At 36.2% G+C, this 24,783-nt stretch overlaps 1 protein-coding gene across 1 annotated transcript in view; it reads left to right on the forward strand.

Annotated features, from left to right (window-relative positions):
- The window catches only part of AKAP6 (A-kinase anchoring protein 6), a 227,767-nt gene that overhangs the window by 184,905 nt on the left and 18,079 nt on the right, over window positions 1-24,783 (forward strand). The window contains 3 exon segments of the mRNA XM_032213685.1: window positions 2,082-2,228; window positions 9,013-9,237; window positions 24,099-24,314. Of these exon segments, the coding sequence (XP_032069576.1) occupies window positions 2,082-2,228; window positions 9,013-9,237; window positions 24,099-24,314 (588 nt within the window).

Raw genomic sequence — 24,783 nt, forward strand, 5'->3', positions numbered from 1 at the left:
TTGGATCTGAGAAAAGCACCCATGTTTCAAACGTTCTTTAGTCTACTTTGACTTTGCTCTAGTTTCTTCTGGTTTTAAGTTTTTTCCTTCAATGGCAGCAGAAGGAACTTTATTCTTCAGGTTTCAAAAAAACCTAATGTTAAATGTGCAAATTGCTAATAGATAAGTGTAGTTTATATGACACTTTTAAATGCTTTTTTTGACAATTGTTTTTTGTACTAGTATCTAAATACATATTATCACTGTTTCTTTAAAACAGAAAGAAAATGTGCATATGAACTTTTGTGTGTGTGTGTGTGTGGAGAGAGAGAGAGAGAGAGAGAGAGAGAGAGAGAGAGAGAGAGAAACTATTCAGTAATAGGTTGTTGGGGTTTTTTTGTTTTTGTTTTTTTGCCAAGTAAACTGCCTTGGTTTGCTCAAATTTATTTCAGAGTTTTCCAAATGGGCTAAGGCCATGATGGCGAAACTATGGCACAAGTACACGTGGAGCCATTTGTTAGGGCGCATGAGGCGTTTCCATCTCAGCTCCTTTGGCCTTCAATTTTGGCCATTTTTTGCCATTCAGAGGCTTTAGGGAAGCCTCCTGAAGTCTCCAGAGGGCCTCCGGGGGGCAGGGGAGACCGTTTTCACCCTCCCCAGGATCCTAGAAAGCCTCTGGAGTCTGGGGAGGGCAAAAAATGAGTCCATCATGCACAAAGGGGGGGCAGGGGTCGTGCACACATGCGCATGGGGGGTGTCAGTGTGCATGTGCGGGGTCATGCACATAGAATTATGGGTGTGGGCATGCCTGCCCATGACCCCCCTGCGCTCCTCCAGCTTTTGGCACGCAATGGAAAAAAGGTTAGCCATCACTGGGCTAAGGTATCTATAGGGGGAGGAGTGATCTGCACTGTATATGTTGTACATGAATTACATCATAATGCAATTGATATATGTCATTTGCATGGTGATATCATAACATGTGATATTATTTTGGCTTCTGTGCAGAAACAAAGTGTAAGAGCAGGTGATACAGGACTTTCAAAGCTTATACCTTCCAGTGGTGGTAGAATTGCACTTCCCAAAATTGATGGCTATGATTGGGAACCTGGGTAGTACCAAAGGAGGAAGTTTGCTATAAGAACTGTCTAGGCATTTAGTGGCTTTCTGTGGATTTTGCAATTCAAAGTATGAGATCCAAAGTAATATCACCACATTTTGTATGCTCACCGAAACATTAATTTTAGTTACTGAGGCAGTAAACTCCTTTTTTGTGTTACTAGTAAACTTTTTTCTAAGTCAAGGTGCCTTCAAACCTACTGGGCCCTTCAAACCAATGCTTGAGCTAATAAACTATCCATGAATTATTTGACCTATATTCCATGTTGAATGAGTCGGTCATATGCTTCCAGACAAGACATTGTCCTGGTTACCTGGTCAACTGTGCCTGCTCTTTGGAAGACCCAATGGAAAGGAAATGATTATTTGCCAAGTCATAAACTAAGGCTAGAGGGACATGTGAATACACTCAGATTGTGATATGGATTGAGATTTGTTGGCAAATGTAAAAGTATTTTAAAATGCAATTAAGATTCATATGCCCTTGAATAGGATAAAGTCACTTGCTGGATCCCAGCCAAAAAAACAATTTGTATGTGGGAATATGAAAAAAATATGTTTTTCCCAAGAATTGAGAGATACAAGGAAATGTATAAACATCACCTTTAAAAAGGTTCTGTATAAATATATTTTGCCTGTTATAAGTGAATTATTTTCATTAACTTGAATTAGAATTGGGAACCAAACGAATGCAGAGACCCTGCTGAACAGAGTTGGAAGCTATCTTTATGTCACAGTTGTCTTCATTAGTCTCATTTTGTTGGTGTAATTTTAAAAGACATTTAGAAGTAAATGAATTACATAATAGTGAGATCAAATTCAGTCATATTCATATTCAGGGTCTGCTGCTTAAGCAGGGGGTTCGACTAGATGACCTACAAGATCCCTCTCAACTCTGTTATTCTGTTCCTCTTACTTTCTAAGATTATTTTTAAATTAAAGGTGTTTTTCTATAGCTAACTCATCTTTTTTTTTCATTTTAGAGGTACAGTGTAGAAATGTCAATCAGACATCCCAAAAAGATGGAATTGCTGAGTAAAGTCGAAGCTCTGAAGAGAAGTGGTGTTTTGTTACCAAGCGATCTCCTTGAAAAAGTGGATTCAATTAATGAAAAATGGGAACTGCTTGGGGTATTTACATTTTTATTACTGTTTGTGGGTTCTAGGTCCTTTTTCTGTGCCTTAAATTATGCTCTGTGTCTGATTTCTAATATGAAACTCAAATATCTCTTTCATTCAGCTCACTAGATACATTTCAAACATACTATTATAGAAAAATTTTCTTTGTCTATTTTTTTATTCTCTGTTTGTGCCTAGTCAGACTTTAATAATTTTAGTACTTTAATACAGAAAAAATGTAAGTAAAATATGCCATGTATTATGGGCATGCATCAAGTCAGCTTTAATACAGTATACACTATAATACAGATATACATGGACTGTCATGCTTGAGTGAATATTAATAGAATTTATTCTGAAGGTACATGTTAGAGACATCTACTCTTTAACTATTTACTATACCCTAAAGATGAAAAGTGGGGATGTCACTACATATTTCAGGTCATACTGATGCTGCAGAGAATAAATGTGCAAATATTGCACCAATCTGAAATTGCAAGGTAGCAATCAGGATGTGTTTTGAGTGACATATGCAGCTCATGTTTGACAAAAGAAGTAAACAAAAAATAAATGTTTTATATAATTCATTTCATGCTATAATAGTCCCACTGTCAACCAAATGTGAGATTCTAACATCTGCAGCACAGTGAGTCTCTTAGCCAGATACCAATAAGGCATTATGTCAGAAACATTACTGCCAATTGCTGAAAGGTATGTGAGAGGACAAATGTGTTTCTATTCTCCCTTCCTTCCCTTAATTGGTGTCACTCAAGATCAAAGGTCAGGTAACTTTACAAACTAAATGATAAAGTCATAGGTAAGCAATCATTTTACTAAAAGTGCTACACTTTCAGACTTTTAAATAATAACCTTAAAATAATGGATGCACTCCCACCTCACGGTGTCCATAGTTTCAATGCACTGTGATTCAGCTACACGTAAGCAAACAATATCAATAGTCATAAAAATCAGAATAATGAGAGGAAAAATAAGTAACATAAGATAGCACTCTCATACAATTCACAATCAGAAAGAGGGTTAATCAGTGTTGAATTCCAGTCCAAATTCAAGTTCCAGGAGCTGCAACCAAAAGATTCTGTTTTACATACCTGCTGATTACAATTCTGATGGCAATGGCAGAGAAAACAAAGAAAAAAGAAGCATACGTGAGAGCATATTGCTTTTTAAATCACCTTCCAGAAGATAGCACTTTGAACTGACCTTAGAGTCAAACTAGGAGTTAATTAAATGGAATAAGAATGGAATAATATGTTCTGAAAAACATCCCCATCAGACTTCTATATCAGTTACCATTGTTGACATGCGTAGACAAGATCACATGTGATGTTTTCAGTAACTAATATACTGTATGATCAAAGTTGAATGTGCCATGCAGAGATCCACTTCTCAGAGTTTTGCACGGAAGATTTTGTGCTCAGCCAACCGCGCAAAAAGCCAATTTCTGCACATCTACCACTTTTCATGAATCAAAATATCTTTTGAAAAATTGCACTTTTAGATTGAGACATTTAAATACTGCAATATAAAAATGCAATGTTTTATTGGAAGAAAGGTTTCTGTCCTTAACAGTTACAAAATATTCCCTGATGCCGACCTCTATGGACCAATGATGTTTCCATAGTTTTGGAAATATTATTAAACACGGCCTGCACATATTTGCCTCTGTCTGTATGCTTTGGCCACCTATTACTTATTGAAAACCACTCAAACTGGAAAAAGAATTACACATACTATGCTGAGTGGGTGGATATTTGATATGATGAGTTTTGATAGCATTGATCATCTGCTGAGGGTGGCATAAGATTATGTTTCCAACAGCTGCTTTAGATATTCCCAAGTTTTTAATCATATTCAGCAGCAATAGTATTTCTAATTCTGTTTCTTTTGTTTTCATTAGGAAGAAGCAATCCCCATGTCATATAACATTTCTCTCTTTCCGAGAGGAAAGGTAGATGCTGTGTGATGTGGAAAAGGACTATTTTATATCAAACTCAAATTCCCCTTGGGCATACAAAATTAATTGTTCATCTTTTTAAATCAGTGCATTTCAAGAACAATCCTAAATTCTTGGTTACCCCAGAAGCATATACAGTCAGTCAGAAAAGCAATTAATCAACTTTCCTTCATTAAAATAATCAGATTTTAAAACAGAAATAAAAGACCACTCTGCCATTTAAAATGAATTTTAAAGGTCCTTTCTTTTTCTATCAAGAAGCAATTTTATATTACTTTTTCAAATTAATTTCTGCATTTACAAAAAAAAGTTGCTTTTTCTTCCTAAATGAAATTTCACGTCTAATGAGCAGTTTTTGATGGAGTTTTCTTTAATTTAATAAGAAAAACTGGAAACTAACAACACCATGCACACTGTTTAATTGGCATGATTACTTTTAATTGGCATAAAAAAATTAAAGACAAGGATTTTAACTTCTAACAATGGTAAAATAGAGAGATATGGTTTTTAATATTACTTTCATCTAAGGTGAACAGTGTGGAATGGAAATACATTAGAATGAAATGTCAGTGGTGCGTACAGTTTAATCTGTGAAATTTTGTCCCCTGTGCTGAATATTACTCAGTCTCAATTGCATATTAAACAACCCTATCAAGGCAGGCATTGGCATCTGCTGTGCTGACACAAATTGTGAATTAAATGAAATTGATGTCCTCTGTCGTATATTTATGAAGACGGACCATTCTCTGAAGTATTCTGTTTATGAAGAATTTATGATTGCAAACTGTTCCAGAACAAAAAAGTGGCAATAAATTCTTTTTTGTGACCCTACCCACCAAGGGCATTGATTTCACCTCCTGCTGCTACTTTTGTTACAGCGTAAAAACAATAGCTGAAGCTGGATTCCACTGAGAGCCTTCAAATTATCAATATTTGAGCCATCAAAATAGAAGGGTGTTGCCAAGAATGCTTGTTTTATTCTGTTATGATCTCCCAAACACATTATTTGCACAATGTTTGAGAATAGATGAGTATTTGTTGATTTAATTCAGTATGTATTTCAAAGCCTATTGTTAGGCTGTTAAATTCTCAAAACACTTATTTCCCATTTCACTGATTTCAATGGGACTAATCCTAACTTACTCTCCTTTTAATAATCCATTGATTATTGCAGGCAAAGAAAGTCTAGCTTTTGGAAGTCTTGTAACAATAACTCCAATTACAATGCAACCATTCACATAATTTTAATGAGGGGTCCTTGGTGCTCTCTGAGATTGCTTGTTTTCTTGCAAACATTTCATTACCTTAACTAGATAATGTCATCAGTGTTAGTAAGGAGTGCTATTTGCTGTCACTTCATATTCTGGTGTCTTGCCTACCTGTGTGGATGGGGGTGATCTGAGGACCCCTCATTTCAAACCTGAGCTACAAATATTTATTGCAACATAATTTTGAAGTATTACAGTTAAAACCAAGTCTTTAATGCCTCTAATTTGGCTATTACCTAAAGTAACACAAGTGAAACTGAATCCAAGCAATTATACATCCAAAATTAGTGGTGATGCGTGATAGCAGCTTAATAAATACCTAGGTCAATAATAATAATAATATATACACACATCTGTATCAGTAACCATTTTTCAAACCCAACAGGAGAAAAGATGAAATTGTTCTTGGATGATATCTCTGCCATGTTAACACTGTTTTAAAATGATGTTTGATGGAGTAGGTTGTCTTGGGTACAAAAAGAATGCTAGCTGAATTTTAGATTCCCACAGTCCCATTTCCACTTTTTAAAAAATGAATGGATTGGTGAGTACACAAGAGGATTGGTGAGAATTTCTACAGAATCTGAGAATTGGCATCAATTTATTTGAATTACCAACGAATCCCAATAAATTGACTTATCACTCTGCAATCTGAAAGCTAAGATATATGCTTATTTAACCCTATCAGTACAACAAATCAAAGTGATTCTAAGATCAACAAAGAAAACTCGAAATGGATTCTGAATGAAAAAAAAAATATTTAAATAATTATAGAAGAATGCCTGCCTTATATCTTTCTGTGCTATTACATCTGTCATGCCCATCCCATATAGCTTTCCTAACTGTCCTTCCATGTCCTTTTCTTTTTTTTCCTTTGATCTTCAGATGACCATACCATGTGGCACCTTATCAGTTTCCCTTATGTTAATTGTTAAGCAACAATTAAGTTAAATTCACTTGATTCTATTGATTTCAGTATATCTTCTCTAAGCCTTAACTATCCAATATCATTGAATAGTTAAGCTATTGGCAATAAGTGGCATTTTTTAAAATGCTATTATTATAAATAATGTTAAAACTTTCCATGTAGTCTATTTACTATTTCATTGTATAATTCTGGTTAAAATTTCTTGTTACAATTGTATGTAATAAGAGACATACATTTTATGTTAGATCATAGTGCACAATCTAGATCAGTGATGGGCAACCTTTTTGGCGTGGTGTGTCAAAAATCGGCAAAAAATCGAGCATAATTCGCATTGTGTGTCACTTCGACAAAAACATAATTTTGTGCAATTTATAGTTTAAACTACAAAAATATATAATTGCAATATAATTGTATTTAATAAACCCAAAACAAATTATTTAACATACCTGTTAAATATCAAGAATATTATAATCTATCGTAAAGGCCAAAAACAGTCTATGCTGCACCCTGATTGGCTGGACTGCCTGCCAGCCGGCCTGCAAAGCCTCGCTGCCTCCCGAAGAGCTCTCTGCCGCCGCTGCCTGCCTTCTGCGAAGCCTGCCTGCCTCCCAACTAGAAGCCCAAGGAGCCCGGGAAGGCCGCCCGCCGCGGCCTCCGCCGGCTGCTCCCTGCGTTTCCGCCTGTTTCAAGTGCAGCCCGAGGAGCCCGGGAAGGCCACCTTCGATGCCTCGCTCCTGATGCTGTCTGCATCTACCCGCCGCCTGCCACAACGACCCCGCAGGCTTCCGAAGTTTATGGGCCGCCTGAACTTTTCTATGGGCCTTTTCCCTGCAAGCAGACTCACTGACACTCTGCCCACCGGGCCCTGTTACAGTTAGAAGAGCCTGAGCCTCTCACTCAGCTCCTGGCTTGCAAGGCTGGGCCGCCCCACGCTCACCTGGACCTCCCGACGAGGAGAGCCCTTCCCTCACGACCGTGCGGGCTGGACTCGGACGATGACACAGAGAGCCTAGCCCAGGCCGCGCTCCACTCCCGGCCGTCTTGACCATGTACGCCGTTTGTCTCTCCGTTTTATGCCGCCGCGGCCTCCGCGCTCCCCTGCCAGCTCTTTTCCGCCGCCTCTGCCAGCTCTTTCCCCCGCCTGACCTCCGCGCTGCCCTGCCAGCTCTTTTCCGCCGCCTGACAGCCGCGAGAGCCTTCCAACGTGACCACCGTGTGCTCTAGGGGGCGAAGTTCGGCCGCCGGGACTCTCCGGGGGTTTGTTTCCTCCAGGCATACTCACCAGCACTTCCAACGAATAGGCCTGGTCCGAGGTCGTCTGTGCATGCGCAGAACTGGGGGGATGAATCACATGAAATCCTGTGCGTGTCACCCCAAATGGCTACGCATGTCAGCACTGACACGCGTGTCATAGGTTCGCCATCACTGATCTAGATCCATCTAGTTGATTTAAACCATAACTCCAGAAAGACTAGATAATATTTTTGGAACCTTGGGAGCCATATTCCAAAAAGCATATGGAAAGCACCATTGTTGTGTACTTTGATTGTAATTAATTTACATGATAATCCCCTGAGCCAAGTAATTGATTTTCTCATTATATCATTTCATATGTCTTATTACACATACCGTAAATTTAAGAAAATGACGATTCAGATACAAAATGTTGCAGCAGAAGGCATTTTTCTTTGTGTAGGGAGATACTTCCTTCTCTTGAATTTCTTGCCACAGATCTCCTAGCTATTTTTTGCTATTATTCCACCCCATTCAAGGTATATCTAGAACCTCCACAGAAATGTCTAAAGAAAGATAACTAATTGTAATACTATTGAATAGAAAAGTAGGTTCTCAGTCATAGGTCTATTTGCAGCTTTTTGGATCCAAATCAGTTTTTACTGATTTGGTAAAAATCTTCTATAGGAAAAAATATGGCACTGAGATGAATTGAGATTACAAGATTTTGCATCAACTAAGCCATCATTGTTTGCTTTTGGCTTTTGTGAGAATCAAACCTCTGTGATAAGCCATGGATTCAGCAAATTATATAAGTCCAGCATTGTGGCAACTTCAAATCATAACTTAACATCTATGTTTCAGCTGTGTATAACACATTTGTAGTGGTGGGATTCAGATAATTTAACAACTAGTTCTCTGCCCTAATGATTTTTTCCAACAACCAATTCACCAAACTGATGAGAAAGGTAACAACCGGTTCTCCTGAAGTGGTGTGAACTGGCTGAATCCCACCACTGAACATTTGACTATATATCTGTAGTAGGTATTCTATAACACAATCAGAATATTATACCCATGAGCTTCCATTGATGACCAAACTTCTTTGAGAATTGTTCACCCCAAAAAACAATTCAATCCATCTATATGGGCTCAGACAGTATTTTGATAACTCTATTAGAAATATACTAAAAACACTAAAAGCTGTTCTGTATCTATTTACCATATTTGCCATGCTAAATTCAACAGAATATTCTTTTTAAAAAAACATGATAAAGATAAATCAGGAGTTAGAGCAACTAATTTAGTTGCTTTCTAATCAGTGGTTAGCTGTTAGATATACTTACTTTAGAACCTTAGATTAATCTATGTTTTCTTTCTCTGTTGCATTAGAAAACTCTACAAGAGAAGATTCAAGACTCATTGGTGGGGCACAGCGGGTTAGGGGCACGTGACTTGCTTTCCCCTGAAAGTGGCAACCTAGTAAGGCAGCTGGAGGTCAGAATCAAAGAACTGAAAGGATGGCTGAGAGATACTGAGCTTTTTATCTTCAATTCCTGTCTGAGGCAAGAAAATGAAGGAACAATGAATGCGGAGAAGCAACTGCAGTACTTCAAGGTAATAAAAAAGTATTGATGCAAATTGGGTTGGTTTTTGGAGCAATATAAAATATGAAATGCATATATGTTTAGTACTATATACTGTTACCTGCATATTCAAGCGTGAACATATAATTTCTGCACATTTATATGAAGACATTGCCTTTTCTGTAACAGAACTTAATTTTAAAAATAAATCTTTCTGTACGAAACATTTGCAAGGACCAAAATAATTTGAGTCTTACATCCTGACTCCTTATAACTGTCTCATCGCATTCAGTATTGAATTCTGTACACTCCATCCAGCTTAATGAAGACTCATTGTGTGATTTTTAGTAGTAAATTACTCTTGCATAAGTTTAGCATACATAAGAGAAAAAGGGAAAAGCATGCAGCTCGTTTTGTGTTAGTACAGTCCTGTGACCAATTGATAGAAGTGAACCAGGATCTTTGCTGCATAGGTTAAGATTTGTTATTAGCTGTTATCCACTAGGCAATAATCTGGTGAAGATTGAGCCTTGTTAATCAACACAAATATTGATCAAGGATAGCAATTCCAACAGCAGAATGTATCATGATAATTGTATTGTTTTATCTACATCATAAAACCAACGTAAAAGCATAACAGTTGTAATCGAGCACATATGGGAGGATTATACTTGATTTTGGGTGCACTCAGAAATTGATTTTTTAAAAGGGAAAATGCAACATTGTGCAATTTTGTCCCATTTTGCCTCATCTTGTCTTATAGTAGATGAGTGCTGCTGGGCAGAGTGACTAAAGGAGTGAGTTTTATGATATGGCAGCATATCAGGCCATAAAGACTTTTCATTTTATCCTCAAAGTAATCAAGTGGCAAAAATACCTGTTGATCAAGTCCTATGTTAATCAAATTGTTATTCAGCTCATTAGTAATTAAGACGTGTTTCATATATTATTACTTTCAAAATTAAACAATCAGATTATAGAGGAAAATTATACATTGGCTACAGTGAGTACTCACATTCTTTGCAGAGGTATATTATAGGTCCAATCTTTTAGCCCCTTTTGTCTCATTAAATTTAATGTCCAGAATAAGAAAGTTTTCAAATCAAATTCCTACAAGACACTTTATGCAAGATGTATTTAACATTACAAAATATGTAATGGATGTCTTTTCAATAAAAGTTTTAGGAAATTTTCAAGAACTTAGAATTAAATTTAGCAAAAAAAACCAACAATAATAATGGATTTATCTATGATATATGAACCATGATTTCAGAATAGTTTATCACATTGTATTCTAACAGACAGTATTTATAATATTTGTAGAGAAACATTTATTATATAAAAATGTAATTCTTTAATTTTAGTTTTCATTTTGCATTGTATTAGCTCTGTAGAAAGATAAAATTTGAAAACAGGAACAGAAATTATTGATCATTATTTAAAGATGCTGGAACTGTGTAGTAATATAACATGTTGAGCAAATATCACTTCAATCTTTTAAACATCTTAATTTATTTGTTAAGACAGCATACAGGTAGTTGACTTACTTGACTTATACAATTGAGACCAGAATTTCCATTGCTAAGCAAGTTGGTTGCTAAATGAGTCATGACCAATTTTACAACCATTTATGCCATGATTCTTAAGCAAATCACTGCAGTTGTTAAGTGAATCCTGTGGTTGAGTAAATTTGGCTTGCCCGATTGGCTTTGCTTGTTGGAAGCCAAACACCATATACACTGATTGCCAGGCACTTGAATTTTGTTCAGACAGTGGGGATGCTACAATGGTAGTGCAGTGGTTAAAATGTGGTATTGCAGGCTAACTCTGCTGACTGCCAGGGTTTCGATCCTCACCTGCTGAAGGTTGACTCAGTCTTCCATCCTCCCGAGGTCAGTAAAATGAGGATCAGGATTTCGGGGGGCAATATACTGACTCTGTAAATCCTTGGAGAGGACTGTAGAGCAATGTGAAGTGGTATGTAAATCTAAGTGCTATTGCTAAACTGAAAAAGTCACTTTTTTCAGAATCTTGTGACTTCAAATAGTTTCTCAACTAATGCTTGTAAGTTGAGGACTACCTGTACTGTAAATGTTCAAAAGTCTAAATAGGAGGATGACTATAGTGTTAAAACTATAAGGATTTCCACTCACAGGAAATTTTTTAGAGTGTATTTATCTGAAAGCATTTTCAAGTCTTCTGGAACAATTTGCTCAAACTGCAGATATCTAGAGAAGTTATATAAGTAGTAGAATTAGATTTGCAGATAACTCTGTATACTGCCTCAATACACTCCAGGATGGAAAGCAGGATGTAAATCTAAAAAATAACTGTAAAAAATAAATACATGGCTTTTTTTGAGCTCATCCAGTGAAGGAGAGTTCATTATTTTTTGGGGTAATTAAATTCACAATCAAATTGTTCTAACTGCTAAGATGAGTTTCCTAACATTCCTTCAGAACCTGCCTGTAGAGTGCTCCCATGTGTCCTTTCAGACTTCTCAAGTTTGAAGTTGTCCGTACCTTAAATCTCTCTTTGTAGAACTTCATTTCTAGTTTACACTCCCTACTGAGTGACATTTCCCTTTTTTTGCAGCCATGGCATACTCAAGTTTAGTTTGTCATCAACTAGTAAACCATGACTTGAAATTTTGAGCTTAGACAATTTACAACTTCACAGTCTTTGAAGCATAGTTCATAAAATTATCTGCTACAATGTCCTACCTGCCAATGAATACTTCAGTTTCAATCACAACAACACATGAGTTCACAATAGATACAAACTTATGGTAAATCATTCCTAACTTGATTGCAGAAAATATGACTTCAGAAACAGAATTGTCAATGCCTGGAGTGCACTACCTGACACTGTGGTTTCTTCCCTAAACCACCAAAACTTTAACCTTAGACTGTCTACTGTCGACCTGCCCCCATTCTTAAGAGATCTTTAAGGGGCATGCATAAACGCATCACCGTGCCTACCGTCCCTGTCCTAATATTCCCTTGTATTTGTATTCATTTCATGTATTCATAATCATGTCTATACTTATATCTGTCATCTAATTCATGCATTACAAAATAAAATAAATAAAAATCAAAAGATCTTTTTCAAAGATCTTATCAAGATAGCTATCTATCTTTAGCTTTGCATTTATTCTCTTACATTTCATTAATTTTATTTCTAAAATCTGTCTTTTAAAATAGTGGCTATCCAGTCCAATTGGGGATAGAACTGGTAAGCTTTTGTTCTACATGTTCATTTAATAAAAATGTTGAGGAGTTACAAGAGAAAGACAAGTCCAAGTACCTACCTCCAATTTAATGAGGAACCATTCATGAACACTATTTGACCACAGCTTTCAACCATCCATGTATCTATTAGATTTTCATTGTTATTTAACCTTCATTTAACTAGTTTACTAATCAAAATGCCATAGACTATTTATTTAACTATCTTGCTGATATCAAGAAGCATTATGTATAAAGCATACTCAAAATTTACTAATGAAATTATCTAATAAAAAATAAAAAATAAAGTTAACCTAGCACGCTAATGCTGATTTTCTCTAATGACCACATTCTTTTCAAATTCCTTCTTTCACTTTATAACCATGCAAGAAACTACCCATGGTTGCCTATCACATTATTGATCTATGTTTCTTGTATTCTCTTATTTCCTTTTATCAGGATAGGAACAACATTTGCTGTTTTATAATCATCTGGCACATTGCCAGTTATTCACTCTGTAGTATTTTCCTTTCTCTTGTCAGTCCCCTTGAATGGTCTATAAGGATAGGTAAAAGCACCATCTGAGCCCATTGATTTGATTTTTTTCCTTATACTTAAATTTTACATTTAACACAGTCCCAAAGACAACAAATGAATCACCTTTAAGCAGTGGTGGGTTCCTACCGGTTCGGACCAGTTCGACCGAACCGGTAGTGGCTTGGTGGCCTGGTTCACTGGAACCAGCAGCAACCCAGGCCTGTCATGCCCCTGATCCAATTCTCCCAGTGACCCCATAGAAGTCACCATCTTTTTTTTGCTTCTGTGCATGTGCAGAGCAATTTTTATTGCACTGTGCATGCGCGCACAACGTGCATCAAGCGTGTGTGGCGTGGCCACAAGTGAAACAGCAGTAGTGACTGCCGAAACCCACCCCTGCCTTTAAGTAAATTTCCAATTTTAAAAGCATTATTGCATACTGGTTTTTATAAGCTGATTATCTATCCTTATAGTCTAAAAAATACAAATAACTGAGAATAAACCACAAAATAATAAAACAGAATATATTTAAATATAATAACAGTTTATAAATTCAGGACAAAAACTTTATATAGCAAGCAATATAAGCTGTTATAATTCTTCTTAAAATGTGATTTCCCGGCACTCAAAACAAATAATTTAACATTGTGACTAAACAGAAATATGTGACATGATTTGGAAATGATACTTTAAACTTTAAGGAGTGATTGATTGATCGATCATATGTTGTCAGGTTGGTGTCACTATTAACCAATATATAGACAGATCTGCTCCTTTCTTGCCCCCTTTGATCCTCCAAAGGTACTGTAATCAAATCCATCCTCCTTGATAGTTCTCTTCTTCTTCTTACATTTCTTTCCTTTCCAACATTGTTATCATCTCAAGAGAACTTCACATAATGCGCCCAAAATATAATAATTTGAGACTGGTCCTTTGAGTCTCAAGTGGATATTTGGATCTATTTATTCAGTGATTCTTTTTTCTTCTTCGTTTTCTTGGGTACCCATGGTATCCTTAGGAGTCTTAGGTTCTTCAACACCACATATATAAGTATTATTTTCCTCCTGCTTCTTCACTCAATTTTTGCTTCAATAGCTTGTCACGAGGAAAACCATTCCTTGCACAATTCAGATCTTTGTAAGTATGGATATGTTGTCGCATCTGAATATCTTTTTCTTCATTAGTATCCTGCTAAGTACTAGTTATGTAGCATATTTCTTGATTACAGGCTAAAATAACTCAAGGTAATGAGCATACCTAATACTCTTTCCTCTTTCTTGTTTTTCCACAACAACAACCCTGTGAGGAGAGATAGGCAGAGAGAGAGGGGGGGGGGCAAGTTGATCACCCATTTGAGTTTTCATGTCTAAGGCAGTCATCCAGTTTCTAAACAGGTGCCTGACTATTAGACCAAACTGGCTGTTGTTGGTAGTCAATCCTAAAAGATAGGAGCTGTCTACCACTTCAATATATTTAATGTTAATAATATGGCTGATTGCTATACTTGTTAAGTAGATTGATGTTTTAATAGATTGATAAAATTATATTTTTATTCTAATGGGACATAGTGATAGCTGCCAACACTTCAGTAATAATATACAGAATTTGTATCTATTAGAATTTTCTTTCAGAATAACTTAATCTTCATATTAAGTCATATGATTAGAATTTTAATAGATTTTTTTCCCCCAGAGTACTATAGTGGACTACTAATAACATAGGAACATGTACTAAATATCAGTACATTAGCATAGCACTAGCATTAGATCCTACCATGCTGTGTAGCATAAATATCATCACAATAAAGAATATATTTAAATAAGAACAGTTTAAAAAGTAAGAACAGTTTAAAAATTTACTTAACTTAACATAAGATGTAACATGCAGAAATGTTTTTAAAAATCATGTTTGGTTAGCCATTGGAGATGACCTGGCATAAATATAGATGCCATTTATTGGCTAATGGTAGACGGAATTTAATTGTTTTCGAGTAATTTAAAGTATATTACAGTGTACTTATATGCTTATATTTCAAAGCCTATAATTTGACAGGATTAAGCTATTTAACTTGAATAGCAGAGTCATCGGTAATTCTTAAATAATCAAGCATATTTAAAGTAATCTTTTTGTTAAAATGTAGCATTTTACATAGCATAGCATTTGCATTTTTTCACCTGTGAATGGGCCAAGAAAGAAAAATAAGGCCTTGATTACAAATGTGGATATTTTTAATATTAAATGTCACATGCCATTTCAAAACTTGTCAGTGAGATCTTGCACTTTTACAAAATAATCTTGGCAAGAGAGATTTTCATTGGAACAATTTGGTGGATAATAGTATAAAAGGTATGTTTCTTAAATAGAAAAAAAAATCAGTTCACTTTTAGAAAAAAAGAACTTGTGATGTCTTTTAAACTGTCATTCCTTGTTCCTAACTTGCAATTAGGCAGTGTTTCCAAAATGTCATTCTGAGATTTTCCTTCAACCATCATCCTAATAAAAACTGACAGCAAGCATATTATAACCAAACTTTCTCCCCTGTAATTACAATGAAGAATTTCCAACAGATTAATAAGGGAAATTCTACAACAGATTTCCAGGGACAGCTATGAAAACAACAGCATGCTTTTAGAGAAATATGCTGCAATATTGGCAAGATGGATGGCAATCAGGAGACAAATCTATGAGCAAAGCTGTTTGGACAGAATAGTTTTGTAGTATGTGATATATACTATGCAAATGAGCTTATTAGGATACTCATCTCTTATTATTGGTACCCAATTTAATAGAGGCTTTTTAAAAACAATATTTCTGCCTGACCCCTGGGATAGAAAAAGACACATCGATATAATTGAAAGCAAATGATTGTATGTTATATTATTTAATCATGTCATTTTTCAGTGGCTGTTTCTTGTGGTTCATCGTATGGTTATAAAATAGTTTTAGTATACTGTAGATTAGGTCTCACTATTAGTAATCAAGCATGGTTTTGTTGTAGGTGTTAATTTATCCTTGAAATCAGTTCAAAAACCCTATTTGCCAACATTTTCTTTTAAAATGTGGCGTCATAATCCATTCCAAGGATGTGACGTTTACTTTATTTTTGTTTTGGGAGATTACTTATAATGGGCTGGGTTTTTTTAAAAAAACTCCAATGTATTTTGTTTCGGAAGTATACATAGCTAATTTTTAAATTAAAGAGATCATCATAGGATAAATCAAAATATAGCTAAAAATGAATACTGCTAATAACAATTTCAGCTAACGTGTGCAAAGATGCCTGTTTATAACAAATATAAAAATACCAATGAAAGAACTCTACACTGTGCATATATTTAATGTAACCTGGCTATCAAACTGCCCTAATCCATCTCCTTTCTAACAGATTTTAGAAATAGCACAGGGCACAAACAAGTAAAAGGCCATAAATTACTTTAAGGCTGTAATTCTATCCATACTTATGTGGCCATAAATCCTATTGAATCATAAGATTTATTTCTGAGTATACATGCTTAGGACTATGTGTTTTTTTGTGATCATTTTCCTATGATACTTCATAAGACTAAAGCCAGGGAGGGGTTTTTTTTGCATCCAAAACCTTGCTTGCATAACCTCTAATCCAATGTGAGACCTTAAATAATGGCGTCACTTCAAATTTCCTGCCTTTGATAAGAACTGCCACTTCCACAAGAGAAGGGAAAAAGATATCAGAAATTAATATCCCTACCTACTTCTGGGTATGGACATGCTGACTTCAGTTCCTGTTTCCTTAGCAGAATTCAGACCCAACAGAAAAATGGGTTTTCAGCTTCCCAATAGCTGAAGAAGCTTCTTGGATTAGAAGTGAAATGTCTTCAAAAGAAAAAACAATACAGTCCAGTTGCCTCTGGAAAAAGCACCCTTGGGACAATCATTAACAGTAACAGAGTTGGAAGGGACCATGGAGGTCATCTAGTCCAACCACTGGCCTATATAGGGATTTGAACTGCCAACCTTTCAGATCAACAAGCTCAGCATCTTAGCCACTGAGCCACCTAGCCAGGCCTAACCATGACCTGGATGACTGAGAATCTCTACTTTTAGCTCTGCAACAGCATAATCATGATCCCTACTCCTGCAAAAATTCCACTCATTTTCAAGCAAGCACAAGTAGAATTTAGAGACAGATTTTCTTGTTTAGCAATGAACTCTAACACCCAGATATGACTAATACTAAGTATGCTTCCAGGGTAAGATATTGAGAATTTTCTCTAAGGGTTGTGATAGATATATCATTTATAGAACATTAGGATCTATTTAGAAGTGCTCTCAGCACTGATAATCTATAAGTAGCTCTCCTTCTTTATTGACTATCTCTGGAGAGACAATAAAAGTTGACTGTGAAGAGTATTGATTAGCTGGAGTCAATATTTGGATGAACACTCCATCTCTCCTCATATTGTAAGAAGTTTTGTATATCATGGGACTCTGGTTTTAGGGAAACCTTAGCAGCATTTAGTGTATTGCATTAAATAAGATCATGTGCAAGTGGAAAGCCTTGCAAATGTGGAAGTGGATTCATAACCAGAACGGCACTATTGTAAACAGTGTTTGAGTTGCTGTTGTATAAATTAATCATGTAAATTGCAAAACTGGCAGAGCTTATGTATCTGTTTTAAAACTACATTTGCCCTTCAAGTGAATGTTGTCATAATAATAAACCCCAGGAAAGTACATATGGAGGGAATATGTACAAATCATGGACATCTGCATGAAGTTCATGGGTGAGATCATCCATTGCCATGTGTTGAGGTATCATCAGTATGCTGATGATACTCAATTTTACAACTCCATATCTGGTGACCTGAATGATGCTGTTGCTACCCTTTCATGGTGCGTGGAGGCTGTGGGAGCTTGGATAGGCTAGGGTGAATCCTAACAAGACTGAGTAGCATTGGGTACTTGGAACATCAAGATCTGGATCTTTTACTTCTTTAATTCTGGACAAGTTACACTACCCCCTTCAAACCCAGTTTGCAACTTAGAGATTCTTCTGGACTCACAACTCCTGCTAGATGACTAAGAGGTGGGCATAACTAGGAGAACCTTTGCGCAATTTTGGTTTATGCACCAGCTATGGCCTTTTCTAACACAGGACTCCCTGTGTTCAGTCACTCAAGCCCTAGTCATTTCTCATCTATTCAATATGTTCTACATGGGGCTATCCCTGAAATGCATCTGGAAGCTTCAGCTACTGCAAAGTGCAGCAGTGTGAACAATCTGTGGTGTTCCTACAACGGCCCATGTTACACTATTGCTCCATGAGCTGAACTGATTGCTTGTTTGCCTCTGGGTGCAGTTCAAGGTGTTGGTTATGACCTTTAAAGCCTATCGTGGCATGGTCCTTATGATTTATGAAACAGCTTGTTCTACTAGAACAGGCCTTTTCCATTCATGCCAGCATAGGAGGCCTGCTGTGGATCCTGTCAATCAAGGATCCCTGGCTGGCAGGATCCAAAAGAAGAGCCTTCTGTGCCATAGCATCTGATCTCTGGGGTGAAGTCTGCCCCCACATCCTGTCCTTCCATGAGAGTCTGAAGACTTGAGCCTGCCAGTTGGCCTGGGGACCTAGTGGGGGAGTAATACAATGGAGGTGGCTATTGGGCTAATACCTGACCCCATTTCTCCACTGCACATTCTGTTTCCTCCTACCTATCTTTTAATTCATATTGCTCTATTTTCATTATGTATTTTATTGTTTCATTGTTTTGCTGTTGTTATAGTTACATTTTTTTATAATTTTACATTTTACCATTGTAAACTACCCAGAATAGTCCCACAAAGAGACAGGCAGCAAATGTAATAATACATCAATAAAATAAATAGGAACAGGACAATTGTTGAAGAGGATACTGATTAATAATTCAGCAATATAAATGCAATCATAATTCTGATGAAGACTTTTCAGTTTAAGAATGTCTTTCATATAGTTCAGAAAGATAAAAAAATCTAATTAAAAATTCTTATCAATGTCTTGATTCAAGAATTCAGGTTAATCAAAGGATTATAGATACAGGTAGTCCTCCACTTACAACAGTTCATTTAGTGACCATTCAGAGTTACAACGGCACTGCAAAAAGTGACTTATAACTATTTTTTCACACTTACAACTGTTGCAGCATCCCTGTGGGTCATCAGAATTTGGCTGCTTGGTAACTAGCTCTTATTTATGACGTCTGCAGTGTCCTGGGATCATCACCTTCTGACATTGAAAACCAGATTCACTTAACAACCATATTATTAACTTAACAACTGTAGTGATTCACTTAACAACTGTTCCAAGACAGGTCATGAAATGGGACAAATTCACTTAACAGCTGTCTCACTTAGCAATAGAGTTTTTGGGCTCAACTGTGGTTGTAGGTTGAGGACCATTTCTAGTCCTCAACTTATGATTATGATGGATCACAAAAAAGCTACATAGGTCCTAGATCTTCCACATCCCCCCATGGTCACATGACCACATTTTGGGCACTCAACAGTGTGTCCATATTTATGGTCATGTGACTATGATTTATGACATTTTTGCTAAAAACTGGCATTTACTGTACTTGTCGTTTCTAGCAAAAACCACCCTACAGCAAACAATGGATTTGCTTAATGACTGCTGTGTTTGCTTAACAATCACTGCAAAAAATATCATAAAATTGAGTCTGGTCATCCTGGTGACCCACTTTACAACTATCATGACTTATGGTCTAAATTATGGGCTTAATTCAAGGACTACCTGTATACCTTCCATGTATCAAATGGATTGTACATTTTGATTCATAGGATTGTTCGGTAAATGTTGTTATTTTATACAGTTAAATTGCTCGATAAGGGCCTTAATGTGAATAATATATTATAACATGGTAAAAGTATGCAGAACATCACTGTAAACTATATATTGAACTTAATCCAGAGCTGAAGAATATACCTTTGTCTTTCTTCAAAAGTGTTAAAAAATATTGTATGTTGATTGTAAATCTTCACATATACAATGAGTGATGTGGAATGGACCAAACAAAATATGAAGCATTACAACAGAACAAAAGTAAAGAGAAAAATTGCTTAGTATGAATTATCTCTGCATTCTAGATCTTTCCATTACATATTTCAATAAATGAAATACAAAATACAAATATTAAAGCTAAATATGCAGGTATCAAAAATTATCTTGGCCCATTATAAAAGTGTTCACAAAAGTAATAAAATAATTTTACAATTATAAACTGCTAGTATTCATGTGCAGAATGGCTAGATTTTTTGCTACCTATTTTCCTTTATCATCCAGCCCAAGGAAAAGATGCATATTTCAAAAACTGGCATCTTCATGCTTTGTAGTTTTATGTATTCCTAATAAGTCATTCCTTCACTGACATTGTGACCTTTATACTTTGCAACCATCTATAAATAGTGTGTGTGTGTGTGTGTGTGTGTGTGTGTGTGTGTGTGTGTGTTCACTTACTAGTGACAAGGTGATGCTTCCTAGGAAGAAAAAGTAAAATAGCACATTGTTTTGTTTACATCCGCCCCCATGAACAGTGGGTAGGGTGTGGTGGGTGAGAGAATTTTCTCCTCTGGCCATTTGTGAGTGAAAATTTTCCTTTTTTCACTTTAAAGAGGAAAGAACATGATTGCACCTGCCTGAAGCTGACATACCCAATAATTCAGTTCAGCCTTGGGTCTGAAGAAAGGCTCCTACTTCATAGGGGCATATGCATGCATGCATGCATGCATACACACAGAGAGACAGACACACATCTTATATTCAGTGATATAAGTTAATATGCCCATCATAACTAATTGAAGCAGCTTAGGAACCTCATGAATAAATAAGTTCATGAAGTTGTAAGTGCAATCAGAGAATTGAGACCATACAGAATTGTCAAGTAAATGTGCAGCGGATATATCTAATACTCATGACAAGGAAAAGAAATGTCAAAAGATTGTTGACTCAAGAGAACAGAGGAAATGGCCTAGGATTTAAAGCCTGGGTTGAGGTATGTTACAGTGAAATCACAGCTTAATGGGCCTTTGCTCTGATGCAATGGACATTTTTTTTCATTCAGTTGTTACACCATTTAACATCCATTAAATGAATATTTGTCTGTTAAATAGAGGTCTTCCAGGAAATGACATTATTGACAACAACTATGTAATAATGCAAATGACATAAATTAATACAATAAAGCACAACCATAATTTATGGTCATTCAGATTTAATGGACATCCTATCCCCTTTAATGGGTTGTTAAATTGATGTATACACATACATATATGTATCTCTCTGTTCGATATCAAGTCCTGGATTTTGTAACAGGCAAGATCTGCATTAATAGTTCTTTGTAATAAAAATACATTATCCAGCTATGTTGAGTCTGTGAAGCTTCTGCTCCTTAGTTAATAACTGAATATGGAAGTGATTTTCTGGAGTGTAAAAATATTCAAGATTGTTGTGGTTTGTGTGAAGTCTGATATACAGAATCAGCACTTCTGTATCTATTTACTTGGAAAGCTCTGCTTAAAGGTCTTTGATAGTGGTAGATTTATATAGGAGAATATTCGGTAAATATAGCTTCAATTTCTGGTTCCAAAATGATAGAATAAGAATACATAATCATTGTTGGTTACCATACCAAATGCCCAGTGAATCTCTCTGCAGTTTATAATAAGAGATAAAATCAAAGTACCTGAAATATTAAAACAATTAAAATCACCAGTTGAGAAGCTCTTTTAGCAGGTTCTTTGCATGGCTTTTTTTAAAAAAAGGAAAATAAAAAGATTAGGCTACCAGTTTATTATTACAAAGTGGAGCGCCCACAGAAAAAAGACTCCATAATGAGATGCTATGAGATACAGCATGACAATTGTAGACAAATCTTTTCAGATGATCTCGAAGACTGAATTGGTAGGGGGACTGTCTTATGGACCCCATATGTTCTCTCAGGTTGTCTGGACTCAAGCCACACAGAAGTTTAAAGCCATTTGGTTTTTACCTGGATGTTGCCCACTGTAATGCTTTTTACAAAGTGATACATATGTTCTTCTCAGTTCTCTACTAAATATAGGATTAGAACCAAGGGGAGCCCCACATAGGTCAAATTATAATAGACAAGTCTGGACATAAGATTACATCCAACAATGTAAAGTAATTCATACAGCATTATTTACTGATCAAACTTGTCTGCTAGTAGCTCTCTAAAGGCGACTTATATACATGTGTTTCCAGGCCCTTATGCTGCTTCATTCCTTCAAACTCTAAGTAGTTTAGAGCAGAGAGTCAGTAATAAATAAAATAAAATAATCAAAAATATCAATACATGATGTATATATCTCTAGATAGTATAAACCAGGGATGAAATCCAGCAGGTTCTGACAGGTTCTGGAGAACTAGTAGCAGAAATTTTGAGTACTTTGGAGAACCGGTAGCAGAAATTTTGAGTAGTTTGGAGAACTGGCAAATGCCATCTCTGGCTGGCACCAGAATGGTGTGGGAATGGAGATTTGCAGTATTCTTCCCCTGCCACCACCCCCCCCAAGCCATGCCCACCAAGCTACACCATGCCCCCCAAGCCATGCCCACAGAACTGCTGTAAAAAAATGTGAATTTCATCACTGGTATAAACCATCTGTCAAACAATCAGTACATTGCATCAGTACTGATAGTGCCCTTATACATGCTATGATTAGATTCAGACTTAACTCCATCATCCTTAAGATCCTTGGAAAAGTCAAGCTTTAACAGCTTGCTATAAATCAAGACTGAAGAATACAGATCTTATTTCTGGTGGTGGGGCATTCTACAAAGGGGAAACTTTTGCAGAAACCACTTGCCTTTGAATTTCCATCATGCCTCAGCAGGTATTCTTCTGCAGGCACAGAGTGGATGGATGGACAGTCTATTGGAAGGAAGTGGCCTTGTGTATAATTGGGCTGCAGACCATTAGCCACCATACCCAGCAAGAGACCCATGTTGGGACATTGATTATATTATCATGCAGGTTTTCCATGTTGTAAATCCTAACTAGAGGTCAAGATGGTAACGTCTTTCTCTCCCTGTTCGATCCATTCGTTCCCATATATATCATGGAGGGATTCCCCTATAAAATGTAGTCTCTTTACCAATAATCTATTTCCAAAACTTATGAAGTAGACTAAGATCAATTTGAAGTATTCTTCATCACTCTAGTTAGGTATCTGTTTACAAATATATTCCTGATGTAGAGTAAGTCATTGCCATGAAAATTAAAAGTCTTCCTTTGGAACTTTCCAACTTTTAGGATTCTGTAGCAGTTGCCTTCCCTCCTATTGTACAATAATAAAAACTATTTTAATTAGGGAACTTTTTTTTTAAAAAAAAGTGAATATAAACAACTTAAGTCTATGACACCAACGACATGACTTCTAATATGTTTGAACAAAGAAGGGACACATTGCTGATATATTATTTTCAAAATTAGCTATCCAGCTTTACAGGACATATATTTGCATTTTGATCTGACTGTTGTTCATTCAAGACCTGCTGCAAACTACAAATAATTCTTGCAATGTATATGTACAATGTACAGGTAGTCCTCGACTTATAACCAAAATTGAGCCCCAAATTTCTGTTGCATTTTACAACTTTTCGTGCCACGGTTGCTAAATGAATCACTGTGATTGTTTAGCTAGTAACACAGTTGTTAAGTGAATCTGACTTCCCCATTGACTTTGCTTATTAGAAAGTCATGAAAAGTGATCACCTGACCCGCAAGACACAGCAAGTGTCATAAATATGAGTCAATTGCCAAGTATTTGAATTTTTATCAAGTGAGCATGGGGATGCTGCAACAGTCATAAGTGATAAAAATGATCATAAGTCGCCTTTTTCAATGCCATTGTAACTTTGAATGGTCACTAAATGAACTGTTGTAAGTCAAGGACTACCTGCTATGTGGTTATACATGTAGCATATACATTTGCTTTATAGCCCACCTTTCTATTTATACAGGAGCTCAAGGTGGCTTAATAACAACCAAGACAAAATGCAAAACATAAAAGGTGACCATAAAATCCATTAAAATCAACAATGGTATATTGACATTGACCCTTCTTCTGTCCACAGTCTCTGTGCTGTGAAATCAAGCAGAGGCGTCGAGGGGTAGGCTCAGTGTTACGTTTGTGCCAACACCTCCTTGATGATCAGGATACCTGTAATCTGAGTGCGGACCATCAGTCGATGCAGCTGATAATTGTAAATCTTGAAAGAAGGTGGGAAGCTATCATCATGCAAGCAGTCCAGTGGCAAACTAGATTGCAGAAGAAGTTGGCAAAGCATCCAGTAAGTGATATCTGTCTGACTTACACCCCCACTCCCTTCCCATCCATTCCCATTGGACTTATTGTTGCATTGTCTCAACCTTTTTAAAAAAAATTATGCTATAGCCAGGTATAATAGGAGCCAAATAATTTCTTATAAGTCACATCTTAATTTCCACATAGATGGAATCAACTGATTAATGGGTTAGGCAGAAATTATTTTAAAGAATACAATTCTGTATTTTACATTGTGTAATGTCTGTACTGAATGAAATGATTTCTGGAGAACAAAAACTAATTGTAGATAAATAACATCAGTCCTTCTTAAGATTCAGTCCAAACTTTTTTTCCTTTTTTTTTTTTTTTTTGCAAATCAGGTGTAGACATTTTTTTAGCATCTGGAATTGCCTTTTTTAAGGATAATTTTCATTTAGCATTGTGATAGGGAATGGGGCAGGGGCATTATTATATTATGCAAGTCTATGGAAGTG

Source organism: Thamnophis elegans, chromosome 1, assembly GCF_009769535.1.
Source record: "Thamnophis elegans isolate rThaEle1 chromosome 1, rThaEle1.pri, whole genome shotgun sequence".
NCBI lineage: Eukaryota > Metazoa > Chordata > Lepidosauria > Squamata > Colubridae > Thamnophis > Thamnophis elegans.